The following is a 16929-nucleotide window of genomic DNA, read 5'->3' as shown; positions in this document are numbered from 1 at the left end:
AATTTTGCAACCGGGAAGGTCGAGACCCTCCCAAGGGAAGTTGGGGATTGCGGCCACGTTTTGATACAGGTACCTCATAGTAAACGGATCATTTATTGAGTGTTTTTGAGACTACCCTACTTTCCTATTCCAGAGTTTTTCATACTGGCGAACTGCTACTCGCGGCAACATTGCTGCGGCATAACTGCTCAAACACTGATCAGCACTCGCTATCAGTAATATCAGCGATTAGTTGGTAAGTTGATTTAGTTTAGCGCTCTGATACCTCAAGCCCAGTCTTTCTCATAATCAAACCCGAGAGATTGCAAAACATAAAAAATGCACCTGCTGGGTAGTGGTACGCTTGAGTGAGTTGCGGAGCGCCACAGCAACACGGGTAGCGTCGTAAGTCCGGCCGGCTCGCAGTCGGTGCAGGGCCAGAACAGCCAATTCTCTCGAATCACCCGAGCGCTGCAGCATGCACTCCAGCATAGACTCCTCCTCTGGACTCAGAGGGTACTCAAGGAGTATTCGCAACAATGTACCTGTTCCAAACTCTGCAGAGAAAGGAACACATCAACAGGTTCAGTGCCAGGGCAAAACAAACCTACCGTACCTGGCTTTGAAATGGAGATGACCCTCTGGAAAAAATCTTTCATGTCGGAAGGCTGTCCACTGCGGCGGACCATGCTCAGGGCTTCGCTCACTCGTCTGGATAAAGAGGTTCAGATTGGTTCGAACAACTTGGTGGTGAAGCCCTCAAAGAACTGCACCTGTCAGCAAGCAGGACATCCAGATGGAGGGACAGAAGCTCAGGGTCAGTGTGGGGAGCTGGGAACGGAACCCGAGATAGAAACTGGAGAGCCAGCTTTGGACGTGTGCTCAACTGGCGCAGAATGGGTCGCTTCAGGGCCTCAAAGAGTGACGAAAAGCCCAGGGGACTCTCCCAGGCTTGCAGCAACTGATCCAATCCTTTCTGGAGGAAACATGGCAAGCTTGACGCACTAATGCTCAATCCCTCACAAAAACGTCCCGTTGGTACCTCATACAGAGAATGGTCTAGGTGCCAGCAACCCTGGACAAACCACTGCAGGCTGTTGCTCATTTTGAACACCATGGGGAATGCTTTCAATGCTTCAACAACCTTGAGAAGAAAACATTTTGTCAACAACTTTTGTGGCACAGAAAATGTCAGTCCTTACGTGCGGGTGAGATTCCATCAAAGCTGAAGCTAGGTCTAGTATCAAGTACAACATGAGCACTCGGGGTCCCCAGTCGGGCAAATCGTGCATGAGGAAGAAACCAGTCAAAGCTTCTTGCACTGTGGATGCTGGGTAGGGACATCCCCAAGGTGGTGTAGCCCCTCCTAGTACTGTTTCCATGATAGAGTCCATCAGAAGAGGAGAAGTTCTCCTGTAACACCAAATGTATACTTGATTCTTACAAAAGAGACAGGTACAGTAAACTGACAAGGTGGGGACTCAGGCTTTTACATTATGCAGGTACAGTAAACTTTCTCATTAGAATGAGTTGAGTTCAATGCATGCAATTTCAACACTCTCCTGCTCTTATGTATAGTCAACATCCTTCCAAACACCTTTGGTTTCTCACAGTCTGCCAACCAGGCAAACTCCCACTGCTTACATACGCTTCAGGTTGGTTGTTCTAATGACATGTTTATACCCACAATAGTTGTGAATTATTTACAACTGTACAGAATGCAATTTACAAAATCAACGTCCGTGGCTCTCAACCTGTGTTATTCGAGGGACACTTTGAGGTAACTTTCACTACACTATGGTAGATGCAACTGTGTACAAGTGGCTCAGAAGAGCTAGATGTTGTACTTGTAGGAAATTATTCATTTTCTTTCCATATACTTTCAGGCTGCATTGTCCGTTTAGCGGATGTACAATGAAGATAGCTGCTTGCTCTCCACTTTATGATGAGCATCAGCCACAATGTTGGGGACTCTCAATGCCAGTCCTGACGCGTAGGACGAGATATCGGACACGGTCGGGTACGAAGGCCTTGTAACACACTCCAGCTTTCCCTCCCAGAGAGACCTCATCAGAACCAAGTTAGCAGAACTTCGGTTGGGAACCGCTTGTGTACATGAATGGCTTGTAGTCAGCCAATTCTACAGTATTGAGTTGGAGATCATGTTTGCTACAAGTAGAAACAATGACCTTTGGTTTACGAAAGCTGAGACAGATTCCTGCATACGAGGACGAGCTAACGAGCTTTGTCGAACAGGTTGCCATCAGTCACACTATATAATGGTCTTGTATAATGGTCTTGTATAATTCCTTGAGTATGAGTAGGGTTCTTTCTTTTCAGGTTAAACCCGATTTCTCACGATAGTGTATGCCGAACAAGTTTTCAAGAATTCGGGTGAAACCCAATACAGAAGACTTCCGTTAATACGACTTCCAATAATTCGGTTTTCCGCTCAATTCGATCGAATTCGAAGGTCTCGTCAAATGCCCATATGTTTCTATCGATAAAAAAGGTCGTTATTTCAAACGTGAAAGTAGTGCACATTGTATAATTCGATCGATGCGTCCGCGAACCAGGCACCCGCGTCGCCCGCACCGCACATAGCAACAGAAAGTTCGCCCTAAAGCTGAAGGGGCATATGGTAACTGAACAGTACCCACCCGTTCGGATAAGCGTGAGTTCTGGTGCACCGTACGCTATTGTATTTGCATACGTACGCGATTGTGTTTGCGGTTCTGCGCAAAACATAGAGCTTCGTGCATTGTGCAGAACCATCATGCATCCTGTGCGTACGCAAAGCCGATAGCGTACGATGCACTAAAACTCGATCCATTTGGTGGTGGTTTGCGGTTCTCACGAATGCCGGGCTAAGGAGGAAAGGTCTCCTTTCTTATTTTTTCTCTCAGTTTTTTGTTTCACGTTTCACTGGGCTTTCGTTCGGAAACTGTTGGTGCAACAAGAGTCCGATACACAATGTGCGCTTGGTGAGTTTTGATGACTTCGTGGAAGATGAACAACATTGTTGTCGGACGTGTCCTGCCCGGGCAAGATGGCGGAAGCGAAACTGGATGAAATTTCGCCGAGTGCATCCAGTGTGTGTGTGTGTGTGTGTGTGCGTGCGTGTGCACGCACACTGCGAGCTCTCTGCGAAAACGTCTTCAGTTTCGCTTCCGCCTCTTGCCCGCGAAGGTGACGTTGTCCTCTATAATTTTTCCACCTATTCTTTCAGACCTTCGGATAATTCGATCAAATTTCGCGTTACCATCAGAGTCGAATTAACGGAAGTTTACTGTATCTCCCCGAAATCCTTGCGGCCTTCAACTTGTCCTCCTAGGTAAACCGTCCAAAAAGTGAATCATAATATCAGCAGAGAGAGTAATTTGTCACAACCCATTTGTCCTCTTTTTATAATCCCCTCCGGCGGGAGAAAAAAGACGAGCTTTTGTGGTGCTCGGACAAGTGTCTGAATATCGCGGTCATTCACTGCCTCACTTCAAAGCTGAAATATAAAGATTCTCATTTCTTGTCCCAGTGTCATAGCAGTGGCTTGCTTCATTTCACCCGAAAATTCCCCGATGACAAACGGCAAACGAGCCAGCGAGAAGGTGATGGCTTGCCTTGATTCAACGTGAGGATGTTCAACCTGGCACTGAACTCAGTATATGCAGTCTACATTTCAATGAGACTGATTACGAGTCACCACCGAGCGTCGTGAAATTCGTTGGCGCCGACTTTTGAATCTACCTGAAGCGATGCCTTACTCCATCGTTAAATTTACCTGACACGAGCGAGCAATGCAAACGGCAAAGCAAGCCATGGACATTCGTTGACCTCACTTAACCCCCACGAAGAAGAAGAAGACAAAGAAAGAATAAGCACCTGCACCGCAACCCGAGCTGCTGAGTAGAAGCGTCTGTCTGAAGAAACCGCGAGAAACATACGCAGCAGACGACGCTTCGACCTCCGCCACGTCGATGACCGATCCCGGCTGACGTCACTCCGCGATCCCTCCTCTGAGTGGATGCAGGTGCTTCGTTACAACGTGATGCGCGTTCTGTGGCTTGTCACGTGGCCTCCACAGAAAAGCGGAGAGTTTCGCGCGAGCGGGGGATTCAAACGTGTGCCGTGGGCGTAATATGTTCGCTAGGACAGTATTTATGGTGTAAAAACATAATAACAGTGGTGACACATTTGGATGCGGTCAAAGCGAGAATTTTTTTTTTCTCCCCACTTTCCTTATTTTCTGCCAGGTAGTGTTTTGATTCATAATGATCTTTAGGAGATGCATGGGTTTATGGTGTTTACTAAAAATTTCAAGGAAAAGTGTCTTAATTAGTCTTGGTGAACTGGGTAATGGTGGGTGGCCAAAAATTATTCTGATTCAGAAGGGCTTTAACATTACGTTTGTTACGTTTTAGATCACCATCAAATGGTCAGAAAGGCAGTGTTAAAAACCACACTCCACAGTGTACTAGCAAGCAGTTGGTAACCTTATCTCCCTTTTTGAATGACGTGCTCGTCCCCATCTAAGCATATGTAACTCTAGCTCCTTCGTTTTATGCCTTTTCTCCACAACACACAGAGCCATGTGTGTTGCACATAAACGTTCATTGCTGGCTTGAGTCTTATCCTGTCGTGTGTGTGTTTTTTCTGTTGCTTCTCGTACTCAAGAAATATGTTGCTACAAGTCTGTTACGCCAGCTTGCTTGCCTCCTAATCGTGTGTTCTACATAATGGTGCTGCCTCTCACTGTCTCATATGACACAGAACCTCACGTTTTCTAGTTTTATGTCGTTTTGTTTAATCACGATTAAAAATCCAGTTTTATTTCAGGAGCTGCGAGAACAGGTGTGAAAACAGATTTTTTTGGCACAAAATACAAAAGAAAATAGAGAAAGGAATTTGAGATGAACACAAAGCTCTTGACATAAAACTTGATTTCCACCCTGCTTCTGAAACAAGGTAATGGTGCTGAGAAAGGCTTTTTTCTTTTCTCACCTGGCTCCTTGATACCAGGTAGTGAGAAACGTGCCAGGGTAGATGCCCTCAGCCCTGTCTGGCAGAATGCCACAGCTGATCAGGAAGAGCAAGACGGCCACATACTCTTCTATACGCTCCACAACTTCGCAACGGAGGTTCAGAATATCTGCAAATTAAATGAATGCTTCACACTGGACATGTTTTGTCCTGGGCCTACCTATGTCGACCTCTTCTAAGCTCGAACAGTGCTTGAACAACCACCGCAGAGACTTGAGGTCCTTGTTGATGAAAGCTAACCGCTGCAGGTTGTCCTGGCTCAGCTCCTGACCAAGGCAATCGAACAGAGGCCCACCTGCCACCCGATGACACCGAAAAAGGAAGGGACTCCCATGATGTAGTATCCCATCGTATCAGATTAAATCTTGCTAAGTGCACATGCAAGGTTGGTTAATTTCATAGCACCATCATCTTTAATTATTTTCAAGCATAACATTAGAGCCTGAAGCTCTCGGGAATTTTTTTTTCTAACTTAGGGGAGTAAAAATCGGGTAAATAAACATGTGCTCTAAATTCATGCAAGTTCGAGTGGAAAAACTTCCAGCATGCTAAATTCGGGGACGAATCGGGCTCAGTCACTCAACTAACTGAACTGGTTCGGTACAAATACTGATGGACCGCAATTTCACGCGTATAAGCCACACTGCAGAAAAGCCGCAGAGCAAGTTTTGAGGAACATTTTGAAAATTTTCCAGCAGATAAGCCGCAATCGCAGATAAGTTGTGGGCAATACGAACCGACTGCTTTGTGCAGCAAGTCAGTGGTGAAGATATAAAATCAATCAATTAAAATGGATATCACTTATTCGACCCTTCCTGAGGGTCTTCCGACAAAGGAGTCTGTAGGGAAGGCCATAGACTTTGTGGTCCACATTCTGGGATCGGCATGGTGAACAACAGAGTAGGTCTGTTCTAGCGTTGTACTAAAAGCAGACTGTACCCTTGTTGCATGTTTTTTTCTGGATCGACGAGTCAGTGGCCTTCCAGAAGACATGAATCACTGTCACCCCTTTCGTTAAAGCTGTGTGGGGGAACCAGGGAGGTTAGTCTACTCGAATGCAAATGCGCCAGTGTTACGCACTGTTTGTGCATTGGCAGGGCAGTGCTGTTCCGGAGACACTATGAAAGCTTTCGTTAAAACCGGGGTATGGGGAAAATACCTCGGACAAATGGTCATCAGATAAGCCACAGAACGCACGCAAAAAAAAAATTCATGCATAAGCCAGCTTCACGCTTTATAATTCACGCTTATGCCCTGAAATTACTGGGCACATGAAATTGCTGTAACTGTGTTTGCTGCTGTAGCAGTGCAGCACCTTCATCCACATCGCTGGTGTGGTCATCCACATCGGTACTGGTGCTAGGCACCATCTCACGAGCACAATCATTAAACCATCAGTTGGGCTCTCGCCACTAACCGAACAGGTTGTCGTTATTTAGAGCTCCCAACATTGGTGACCCGAACGTCGAACGTAAGGATCGAACATCGTCCTTAACCGCCATGTCCGTCGACCATGAAGCCCACCCGCCGCCTCCATCGAACCCATCCTTATCGGCAGTGGCTGTCAAGTTACCACAATTTTTTGACCGCAACCCGGCCGTGTGGTTTATCCAAACGGAGGCGCAATTTCATCTCGCTGGCGTAACATCACAACTGACGAAATTTTACCACGTCACCTCCGCCCTCACCCCAACTGCGGCCGATGAGGTGTACGACGTCCTCGCCAACCCCTCGCCAACCACACCTTACGACCAGCTCAAGCAAGCCCTCCTGCAACGCACCACCTCCTCCAGCCGGTCCCGCCTTCAACAACTGCTATCCGCTGAAGAGCTGGGAGACCGCCGCCCCACACAGCTACTTCGCCGAATGCGGCAGCTGCTTGGCGACAATTCCGCTACCATGGACGATGTTCTTCTCCGTGAACTATTTTTACAACGTCTGCCACAGAACGTTCAAATGGTTCTGGCAACAGCAGCGAACATGTCACTCGACCAGCTGGCTACGCTCGCAGATGCGGTTGTTGAGGTCGCCACCCCGTCCATCGCTGCCACCGCTGCACCACAACACCCCGTTCTTCCAACACCGTCTGCAGCGGCAAGCCCTTCTGGCTCTCCGCAATTAGAAGACCTCTGCCGCGAGTTCCGCGCGCTTGCCTCTCGAATTGCAGCATCACATGCTCCACCGCAGCAAACTCGTCAACCCTACCGTCGCCGCCGTTTCAGTCGGAGTCCACGGCACTATTCTCCCAGCCGCTCGAATAGCAGAGACCGCGACGGAAGCCTGGCGACGACGATTTGCTGGTACCATCGCAAGTTTGGCGCCGAGGCCCGTCATTGCCTACTACTATGTTCTTGGCAGCAGGGAAACCCGCCCGCGGGCCATTGATGGCGACCAATGGTCCATCCTCCCAGTCCAGTCGCCTATTTTATATACGGGACAAAACATCAGCCCGCCGCTTCCTTGTGGACACTGGCGCGGAGGTGAGCGTATTGCCAGCGAGCGGAAACGAACGACGACAGCCACCTCTCTTCCACCTCACCGCTGTTAACGGATCTAAGATCCCCGTGTACGGTCAACGCTCCCTCACGTTGAACCTGGGTCTCCGCCGTGTGTTCCGTTGGCTCTTCCTGGTTGCGGCTGTCTCTCACCCCATTCTCGGCGCAGACTTTCTTAATAACCATCAGCTGCTCGTCGATATGCGCAACCACCGACTCATTGACTCTGCCACCAGCCTCACTGTGTCCGGCATACGATCGTCCCATCAGTCTCTGGGCGTGTCAGTCTTTCAAGCTGACGGTAATCCCTACCTTGCCGTCCTCAAGGAGTTCCCTCAACTCACGCGCCCACCAGATTGGTCGAAGCCTGTCCCGCACAGTGTGGTCCACCACATCGAGACAAAAGGTCCTCCCGTCTTCTGCCGCCCCCGTAGACTACCGCCGGAGAAGCTGAAAATTGCGAAGGACGAATTTGACCACATGTTGGAAATGGGCATTATTCGTCCATCATCAAGCAGCTGGGCCTCTGCTCTCCACATGGTCCCAAAGCAAACCGGTGGCTGGCGGCCATGTGGGGACTATAGAGCGCTTAATCGGGTTACCATCCCCGATCTGTATCCCATCCCTCATGTCCATGATTTCACGGCATTCCTTCACGGCGCGACGATTTTCTCGAAGCTTGATTTGGTGCGCGCTTACCACCAGATACCCGTTGCGGAAGCCGACATCCCAAAAACAGCCATAACAACACCGTTTGGCTTGTTTGAATTCCCAAGGATGCCCTTCGGGTTACGGAATGCCGCTCAATCATTCCAGCGCTTCATAGATTCCGTCACCAGAGGTTTGCCATTTGTTTTTGCATACATCGATGACATCCTCGTGGCCAGTCACTCCGAAGAGGAGCACATCATCCATCTGCACAAGCTTTTCTCTCGTCTCTCCGAGTACGGAATTATTATTAACGCCAGCAAGAGCGAATTTGGCGTCTCCTCCTTGGACTTTCTGGGTCATAGGATTTCTGCGGATGGCCTCACACCACTCCCATCAAAAGTCAAGGCAATCGCAGAGTTTCCCCGGCCAACATCTCTAAGCCAGCTCCGCAAATTCCTGGGATTAGCGAATTTTTATCGCCGCTTCATCCCGCATTGCGCTCAGCCAGGGGAGGGCCATGTAGCAGTGCAGCACCTTCATCCACATCGCTGGTCTGGTCGTCCACATCGCTACTGGTGCGAGGCACCATCTCACGAGCACAATCATTAAACCATCCGTTGGGCTCTCGCCACTAACCGAACAGGTTGTCGTTATTTAGAGCTCCCAACACTGCCAAAAACATAGGGTGCATTCCTACAGACATCTCAGTGAGGGCACTTTGATGGGTAAAAATTGGGTTTCACCCGAAAGAGGCATCCCTAAATTCAGGGTGCAAATTCAGGGAAGAATCGGGCTGAACTCTAAAGCTTCATACATACTTGTGCGGCTCTACCTTTATTAAATAATATTTACTAAATATGTTGACAGCTCAACGAAATGGGGTCTAACAAATGTGTGTGTTTTTTTTTTCTTTTTTCTTACAAAGGAAAGCTGGAAGCACTCCATACTTGAGTATCCTTCATATATCGGGATTAACCCCTTCAATTGCACAGATTCCAAAAAACAGCTCACAGATGTGGTCAACAGCGGCCTTGTCCTCTTTGACCCTGTCCCAGCACCAGTTCATGAAGAAGGACAACCCTGGATTATCTTCATCTGAAGTAAACAGTATCACAGTTGCAGTTGTACACAATATGGTCACCAACAGGGTATACCTTGCGAATATGCCCATTGCTTGACACAGGAGAGGAGGAAGCCCTTCAGACGATTATCCAGTGCCATCCCAAGGAGTGCCTTTTGCATTGACTGAAGTAAGACATGTTACGTTAGTCCCAACAGTGGTTCAAACAGTGTTCGGAGATGACAAAACCAGATGACAAAACCCTAATCAGACGTGCAGGGGACCTTTGCGTCAGTACAGAGTCGACAGCGCTATCGAAAAGAGAACACAATGTGTTGGATGCTTGGCATCTTACAAGGATGAGGGTGGATGGATGAGGAGGGATGAGAAGCATGAAGACCCTTGTATTACTTTTTAATAAACCTCAGTTGGTACTGAGTGCCTTGTGCCCATGCTTCTTCGGTGTCCAGTTCCTCGCTATGTTATACCAACAAGCAAAAAAAAACTGTTTCTGAACTAAAACTCGCAAAAATCGAGAAGCAAGGTTTCATTTCTTCTAATTCAAAACAAGAGGTACTGATAGGTGAAGGAGGCATTTTTAAAATGCGTGGCCTCATTTAATGGGGCTTAACCGTGTTCCCTTGCCCTCAAGATTTTTCTGATTTGCTATGCACAATGATGCCAACTGTGGTTCTGGGAAACTTTTTTCATGAGGAAGGGTCTCAAAGTGATTTTATACAGACGTCGCAAAATATGGTGCTTTCCCAAACTGTGAGTATGCAGAGAGCTGTGCATCGACACTCAAACACGAGCCGATTAATTAAATGTGGTCGGAGCACATTTTAATCAACATGGTCTCAATAAAGATAATGATGATGACTTGTGTGAGTACCACACTGTGATGGAGAGCAATGAACGAGGTCATCACATGGCATCAGCAGATATACTGTCGCTGGATTAGCTTGAATGGAATGTGACACAAAGCTGCTTTGGTTTAAAGCTAGATAAAATTTGCATGTTCTATGGCATTCATTTTGTACCGTTATAGTACTTCATTGACATGATCCTCACCGGGGATTTCGTCAAAGTTCATATATAATGATACCCTGAATGAGGATTTGATTTTGTGTTCAGATCATTATAGTTACAAACAGGGCTAACTGTAGTACATATACCAAGTGTTCCATAAAGGTCCCCTGGCTGTCAGTTAGTTGCACCTAATCCCTTTTGATTCAGGGCAGACTGTCTTGCGACTGAGTCATAGGTGCAGCCTTGCTGGGAACGGAGGTTCCCAGTAAGTCCAAAATTAAATTAAGGTGTACTGTCACAAATAACTCATAAATAGAGCCTGAAGTTTTAGGGTTTTACCCGATTCTTCCCCGAATTTGCACCCCGAATTGAAGGTTGCCTCTTTAGGGTGAAACCCGATTTTTACCTGGCAAATTGCCCTCACTGGGATGTCTGTAGGAACGCATTAATTTACTTGTTTGGCAGAAAAATTCAGTTACATCACCATTTGTACCAAACCACTACAGTTAGTTGAGTAACTGAGCCCGATTTCACCCCGAATTTAGCATACTGGAAGTTTTTTCACCCGAATTCACATGAATTTAGTACACATGTTTATTTACCCGATTTTTACCCCCCGAATTTAGAAAAAAATATTTCCCGAAAACTTCAGGCTCTACTCATAAACAGGTGGCTATCGAAAGTCTTTCTTTCCAGTGAGCATCCCTGAGACATCAACCAAGAACTGAGCGGTGAGCAGCTCATTTGCATAACTCATTAATTAAATACACCTCCTAACTTTTCAATCTTACTGCGGAGGCTCTCGGAAACTCTGTTCTACCGATCAGGATCTTCAGCGAAAAATATTCCAGAAAAAACTCGCACCGACAGTGATATTTTTCTGAGTAATTAATTGGCTCGTAGGTTTCACATATTTCTTGCGTGGAGCAGCATACGAATGTGCTCTTTCATTCAACTATCAGGCTGCCAATTACATGTTCATCCACTTGGTTCACGGATGGGGGTGACGGAAGACAAGGAGCAGCCGCAAGAGACGCTTCAGTATTCCCTCTCCTCTACCCGACTGATACACAGCGCTCGCGGTGCTGTTGCTCGGTAACTGAGATGGCGTGCCCTTATTGTGATGATGACGAATGCACCACGAGCGCTGTGTACTAGTCGGGAAGAGAAGGTATACCAGGGCGTCTCTCCTATCTGTTCCTTCTCTTCCGTCACCCCCGTGTGTGAACCAAGCAGGTGAGGATGTTTCGTTTCTTTCCGTTTCGTTCGTTCCGTCCATTCTTTCCTTCTTTCTTTGTTTGTTTTTTGTTTGTCTCTGTCTGCTTCATTCCACCCCAAAGATAAGTAGAACACAGGAGGTCACACGGGGACCAAACCCAAGTATAATTGGCAGCCCGATAGCTGAGGGCATTGATACACTGCTCCCGGTGAAACACCCAGTATAGAGATGCATAAAAGGATGCTACAGCCCACTAAGGAAAAAGGATAGACCAAACATTTGTGCTATTCCTGGGTATGACAGTTTCACACTGAGGTCCATCTGCTCAGTACCACACACAAACCGTTGCATGCGTTTTACGAGTGTTTCATAATCCACCTAACCAGTTTTTTTTTTGTTTTTTTTTTTCACAACATAAGCACTAGAAGATGGACATTCACATATTTCGTGTAGAATGACTGCATCCACAACATGTGACACGACACACAAACATGCCTCGAGATGTTCCATGTTCTACTTTTCTCTGCTGGTGTGAACATTTCAAGGTTGCACTCCCAGTTTTGCTGGCCTTTCTCATATGAACTTGTTCCACCACAGGTAGCATCCTGTGGCTCTTCCCTCAAAATTCCCCTCCCGGAATGAAAGATGCTCTCGACACCATGACGCCAACACAAAAGGAATGGAAGTCATCTGTTGCATCATTTTGTGATTTACGTTATGCACACCGTGCTCTGATTGGTCTCTAAGCAATTTGTAGAAGACCAATCAGAGGCTGCACCATTGAGCTACTTGAAGAGGAGAGGGAAAGCTCATAAATCACCAACAGATTAATACTTTTGCGTCATTCCGCTTTGCCGGATTTTCTACCTGTCAAACTAGAATTATGAGCAATTTATGAGCGGTAGCACAACACTGATAATGACTGCACTTCCATGCATTAACTTACAGACTGATCCAGCAATGCCCTCGGAAAATCTGGGCTCAAGAGTCCCAGATGGCAGCACCTGAGGTACAATTCTTTTGGACTTAGAAGGCAGTTTGGTCCCCACAGATTCAGATTCTGAAACAGCTGTAAAAAATAGCTGAATAAAATACCAATTTGGGCCTGTTGGTCACACATTTCTTGTTTTTAGCACAGTTTTAGTGATCTCGGCTGTGAAACTTATTGCATTGGCCTCTCCGAGAGAAGTCCTTGTAGGAGCATAGAAAAGAGCTTGCATCCAAGTATGCCTACCTGTCTCTGGAGGCCCAGGAAAGTAACATGGACGATTCCTCTTTCAGTCACACACACACATTCTGCAAAAAGAAATGCTCCAGCTGTGTACACGTTCTGGGTAAGTACCTTGTCGTAATGGTTCTAAATGCAGATATGTGTGCCTCTGTTCAGAATGTACCGTGTGTGCGTGCATTACATGGAAGGTATTTTCAACAGTGACAAATTTCAAAGCAAGAATGCTATCAGAGAGTACTCACTGCATGCCAAGGTAGATGGAAAGTGGTGCTGGTCGGCAGTTCCACTGGTCGAGTGAAACTTTGTCACTGATCTCGAAACCACGTGCACATCCTTGCAAAACGAGAAAATTACCCATAATGTTGCATGGTGACACCGTGTGTTTAAGGATGCTTCTACATACCAGTACTTTAGATGAACCATGTACAGCCTCTTTGAGTGAAAAAGTTCCCAAGTACGAAGACAGATGGCCATTTCGGCACCTACGCAACAAATGTAATTTCCACTGGCATTTAAACGTACACACTTGCAAGAGGAGAGGGTAGCATGTGCAACAAATGCAACAAATTTAAACGAAATGAAACCCTGCTTCATTCATTGATAGGGCCTTCTGTTTTCGGGTTGTATGTTTTTGAGAATCGAGCTTTATTTCAGAAGCCGTAAAGCCAGGTGGACAATAAAAAAAAGAACACTTCCCACATTTTACATGAACACAACCGATGTGCTGAATGCTAGCACGCTCCAGTGCCTGTATCAGTGACAGCACTCTACCAAGATAGTTTTCGGTGGTTTTATACCCCGAGACGATGATGCAAATCAGGGTCTGGTAAAAACGGGTTTAACCCTAGAACACACAAGGCCCTATTCATTCATCAAGCAGCCTATAAAATATTTTAGCACAACTGTGCTAATTCACAAAAAAACAGCAATTGTGTGACCTTGGGGGGAGGAGAGGGATCATTTCCCACTCCCCACAGCACGGACAGTGTCCAGTGCATCACACTCTATGTACATCACAGAGTGTCATCAACATTATTTCGATGGACTCTCGAGAGAATTGAGGCATTCCTAGAAGTTGTGCAGGTCAAAAAGGTCAGCTACGTTCACAGTTTTTGTGCAGTCTGCTGCAACCAAAAATTAAAATATATGGAGCAATTTATTTCACGGCTATTTTAAGCAATGGCAGTGGCATAAAACTAAGTTACATCAGCTCAATTTTATGCTACCTACATTCATCCACTAATGTACTGGAGGCCAGCTGAATTTTGAGTATGCAGACCAACTATTAGCACTAGAGCTGGGCAAATAGCAAAATTTTCAATGCAAATCAAATACAAATATTTCAGAAACACTGCGAACGCATTTCTAATATCTTTTTTCAGTTGCGAATTGAATCGGGTAGTTGTTGATGGCAGTTGGAATATTTCGAAAGTAGCTGATCTTGTCACAGTATGTCCATCAGCAAACAGCTGCTGCTCATGGCCTTTTCTGTCAGAATATAAACAAAAAAGTAAAAAAAAAATAGGCTCCTCTATTTCAGGCTTTGACATGCGCATTATGTTGCTGGCATGAATTAAGTTGGCAATGTTTATCCTCTAGTTTAGTTTCAAAACTACATCAGCTTACGAACTATACCGGTACGAATATTTCCCTCTGTTACTAAATACAGTTGTAGAAGCTGTGCATATGCTTATTGGGAGCTGTAGTACACTAGGGACTACAATAATATGTAGTGGAGATATAACTACCCACTATTATAACTAACTATACCTAACTATCCACTACTATGTAGTGGAGTCACATACAGTCAACCCTCATCTCTTTTTTCATGTATTTCTCCCTCGTTTTATGAACCCTTTGATTTATGAATGATTTATCAGGAAAATAAGGGTGTTCATAACTAACTATGCTAATCACAAAGGCACAAATACGCTACAGCACTGATGAAACTAAGGCGCCTAAGAAACAAAGGTACTAATAGGCTAAGGGATCTCATAAGTTAAATAAAACAATATTGCTAAAGAAAAACTTTTAAAAAATATGACAAAATCTGACATGAAAAACTAAAACCCTCATAAAATCACGTGTGTTTTTTTGTGAGGGATGTACTGCAAAGAGAGGCACTTGAGTTGCATCTAAACAAAAAGCCGAGGTCACACGTTCATCAGCTGCAAGTGTTAATTGTATTCCAGATGTCGTAATTTGTTACAAGAGGCCCCCTAAGTGAGAGGTAAACCATTAAGCACCATACCGATATGCAGGAGGCATCTGTGCTTGGTACCACTGGTTCATGTCAAAGATGGTCAAGTAGGTTCCCAACGATTGGGAACCCTGCAGCAGTTCCCAGGAGAGCAACATGAGATTCAAGTCATGGTGCCAATCTAAAGGAAATCAAATTTAGCAAAATAGAATAAAAGGAATAAGAAGAATGCCAACCAGTCGTATGAACAAAGTCACTCATGTTGCACCGGCCGGTGCCAAAGGTCTCCGCCTGCAACATGATACGGCAGGATATGAGCCGAGATGTTGCACTCGGGGATTCTGGTGGACCCGTCATGTTTGGGCCTAACGTGCATTCAAACACTTGGTGACACGATGTCAGACCCTGAAAAGAAATGTAGACGTCACATCTCCAGCTATGCACCAACTGGCCGCTTTTGTAGCTTAAGAAATGTGGACCTTCGCATAACCATTCTTGACTCAAATACAGGAAGAGGGGGTACGACGAGTCATATGATATGTCACAAAATTTCCAAACATGTCAGTACCATGTCAAGTGACTTCAGTTATCAAGATTGGGAATGTATAGAATATTAGGAGACGTCGAGAACATGAGACGAGACAAGTCAGAAAGACTGAGACCTTTTTTTCACTTTTCACACACACAAAAAAAAAACATTAGTATCTCTCCACACTCTCCACAGAACTCCACACAGAAACAAAACTCTCCACAAAACTCTCCACAGAAATAGAACCAATGTATTTTCACATCCACTTCTTTAAAGAGGAGCTCGCATTTTTTGCAGCGCACACATAATGCAAACAGATACTTGCCAGACAGTTAACAATAGCTAGAGTTAAGGCGGAGATTCGGGCAAGTTGGTACTTACAAGCAGGGAAGGGTAACGGTAATGGTAACGGAAACAGAAATGGTATATTACCGAAATTCAAGATGGTAACGGAAACGGAAACGCATACCACGGTCCTCCATTACCGGAAACAGAAACGGAAACGAATTTATCGTCCGGTATTGAATTCGGGTAATGGCTATTCCTGTTGTGCGATGACATTTGAGTGACTTTTCATTTTTTTTTTTTTTTTGTATTCTGATGACTCCATTCCCTGTAATGCTATAAATGCTGCACGAGAGCATGGAAAGAAAACGCAAATTGGATCTCGAGGGTGCATCCCTCACTTACCTCGCCTATACAGATACAGTAGCAATCTTAATCTGTAATTTTGAATTTCAAGCACATCTAGTGTCATTTACTTGTTTCTTGAATGGCTTTTTTTCTCTCATTATAATTCACTGGCTTGCACTGTGGCATTGAGGAGTGCTCAGTCACCCTCCCAGGTGTATATCGCTCGCTGAGTGACCCCTGGTTTGCCAATCCCGAACGATGCGCAGCTACCCAGGGCTGACGAGCCGCAAACACGGCGAAACACGTGTCCTCTGGTGCTGTCGCATCGTTCCATGAGTATGTGTTTCTCTACGTGCAGCCATAGAAGCCATCTTAATCTAAGTTTGAATTTCAAACACGTCTAGCGTCATTTACTTATTTTTTTAATGTCTTTTTTCCCCTCTTTACATATATATACATATATAGTCTTGTATACTACTATACAGTATATACACATATCTTGCAAGATATGTGCATCCCAACGACGTAAAATTACTTGTGTAGTGTGTACGCGTGACACCGAAGCAGCACTTGGGCAAACCAGGGTGCTGACAGAGCTGGGCGGGCTGTCCTCCCGCAGCTCTGTAACAACCGTTCCATTACCGGAAACAGTAATGGAAACTAAACGGAAACGAAATTAAAAGGCTGGTATCAGAAACGGATAACGAAAACAAAAATATAGCAGTAACGAAAACGGTAACCAAAATACGTCCGTTATCCTTCCCTGCTTACAAGTTGGTTTTTACGTAGTAATAGCTACAGCTTTGGTTGTGTACCGTATTTTCACGCGTATTAGCCGCACCGCAGATAAGCCGCAGGACTCGTTT

General features: G+C 45.7%; 2 protein-coding genes across 4 annotated transcripts in view; one reads left to right on the top strand and one right to left on the bottom strand.

Annotated features, from left to right (window-relative positions):
- Window positions 1-16929, bottom strand: part of LOC135394198 (protein ELYS-like) — a 64654-nt gene that overhangs the window by 22562 nt on the left and 25163 nt on the right. For all 3 annotated transcript variants that reach the window (XM_064624805.1, XM_064624806.1, XM_064624807.1), the window contains 15 exons: window positions 15138-15306; window positions 14953-15082; window positions 13105-13183; window positions 12944-13034; window positions 12705-12766; window positions 12417-12539; window positions 9317-9407; window positions 9174-9257; window positions 5177-5311; window positions 4978-5125; window positions 1182-1392; window positions 1022-1123; window positions 753-955; window positions 596-690; window positions 325-536 (listed from right to left, as the gene is read on the bottom strand). In XM_064624805.1, the coding sequence (XP_064480875.1) occupies window positions 325-536; window positions 596-690; window positions 753-955; window positions 1022-1123; window positions 1182-1392; window positions 4978-5125; window positions 5177-5311; window positions 9174-9257; window positions 9317-9407; window positions 12417-12539; window positions 12705-12766; window positions 12944-13034; window positions 13105-13183; window positions 14953-15082; window positions 15138-15306 (1935 nt within the window). The remainder of the gene's footprint in view (window positions 1-324; window positions 537-595; window positions 691-752; window positions 956-1021; window positions 1124-1181; window positions 1393-4977; window positions 5126-5176; window positions 5312-9173; window positions 9258-9316; window positions 9408-12416; window positions 12540-12704; window positions 12767-12943; window positions 13035-13104; window positions 13184-14952; window positions 15083-15137; window positions 15307-16929) is intronic.
- LOC135395150 (uncharacterized) lies at window positions 6517-7401 on the top strand. Its single transcript, XM_064626396.1, has one exon. The coding sequence runs from the start codon at window positions 6517-6519 to the stop codon at window positions 7399-7401; it is 885 nt and encodes a 294-aa protein (XP_064482466.1).

This window comes from Ornithodoros turicata, chromosome 5 (assembly GCF_037126465.1).
Source record: "Ornithodoros turicata isolate Travis chromosome 5, ASM3712646v1, whole genome shotgun sequence".
Classification (NCBI taxonomy): Eukaryota; Metazoa; Arthropoda; class Arachnida; order Ixodida; family Argasidae; genus Ornithodoros; species Ornithodoros turicata.
The sequence above is the reverse complement of the archived record's forward strand: the minus strand, read 5'-3'. Positions and strand labels throughout refer to the sequence as shown.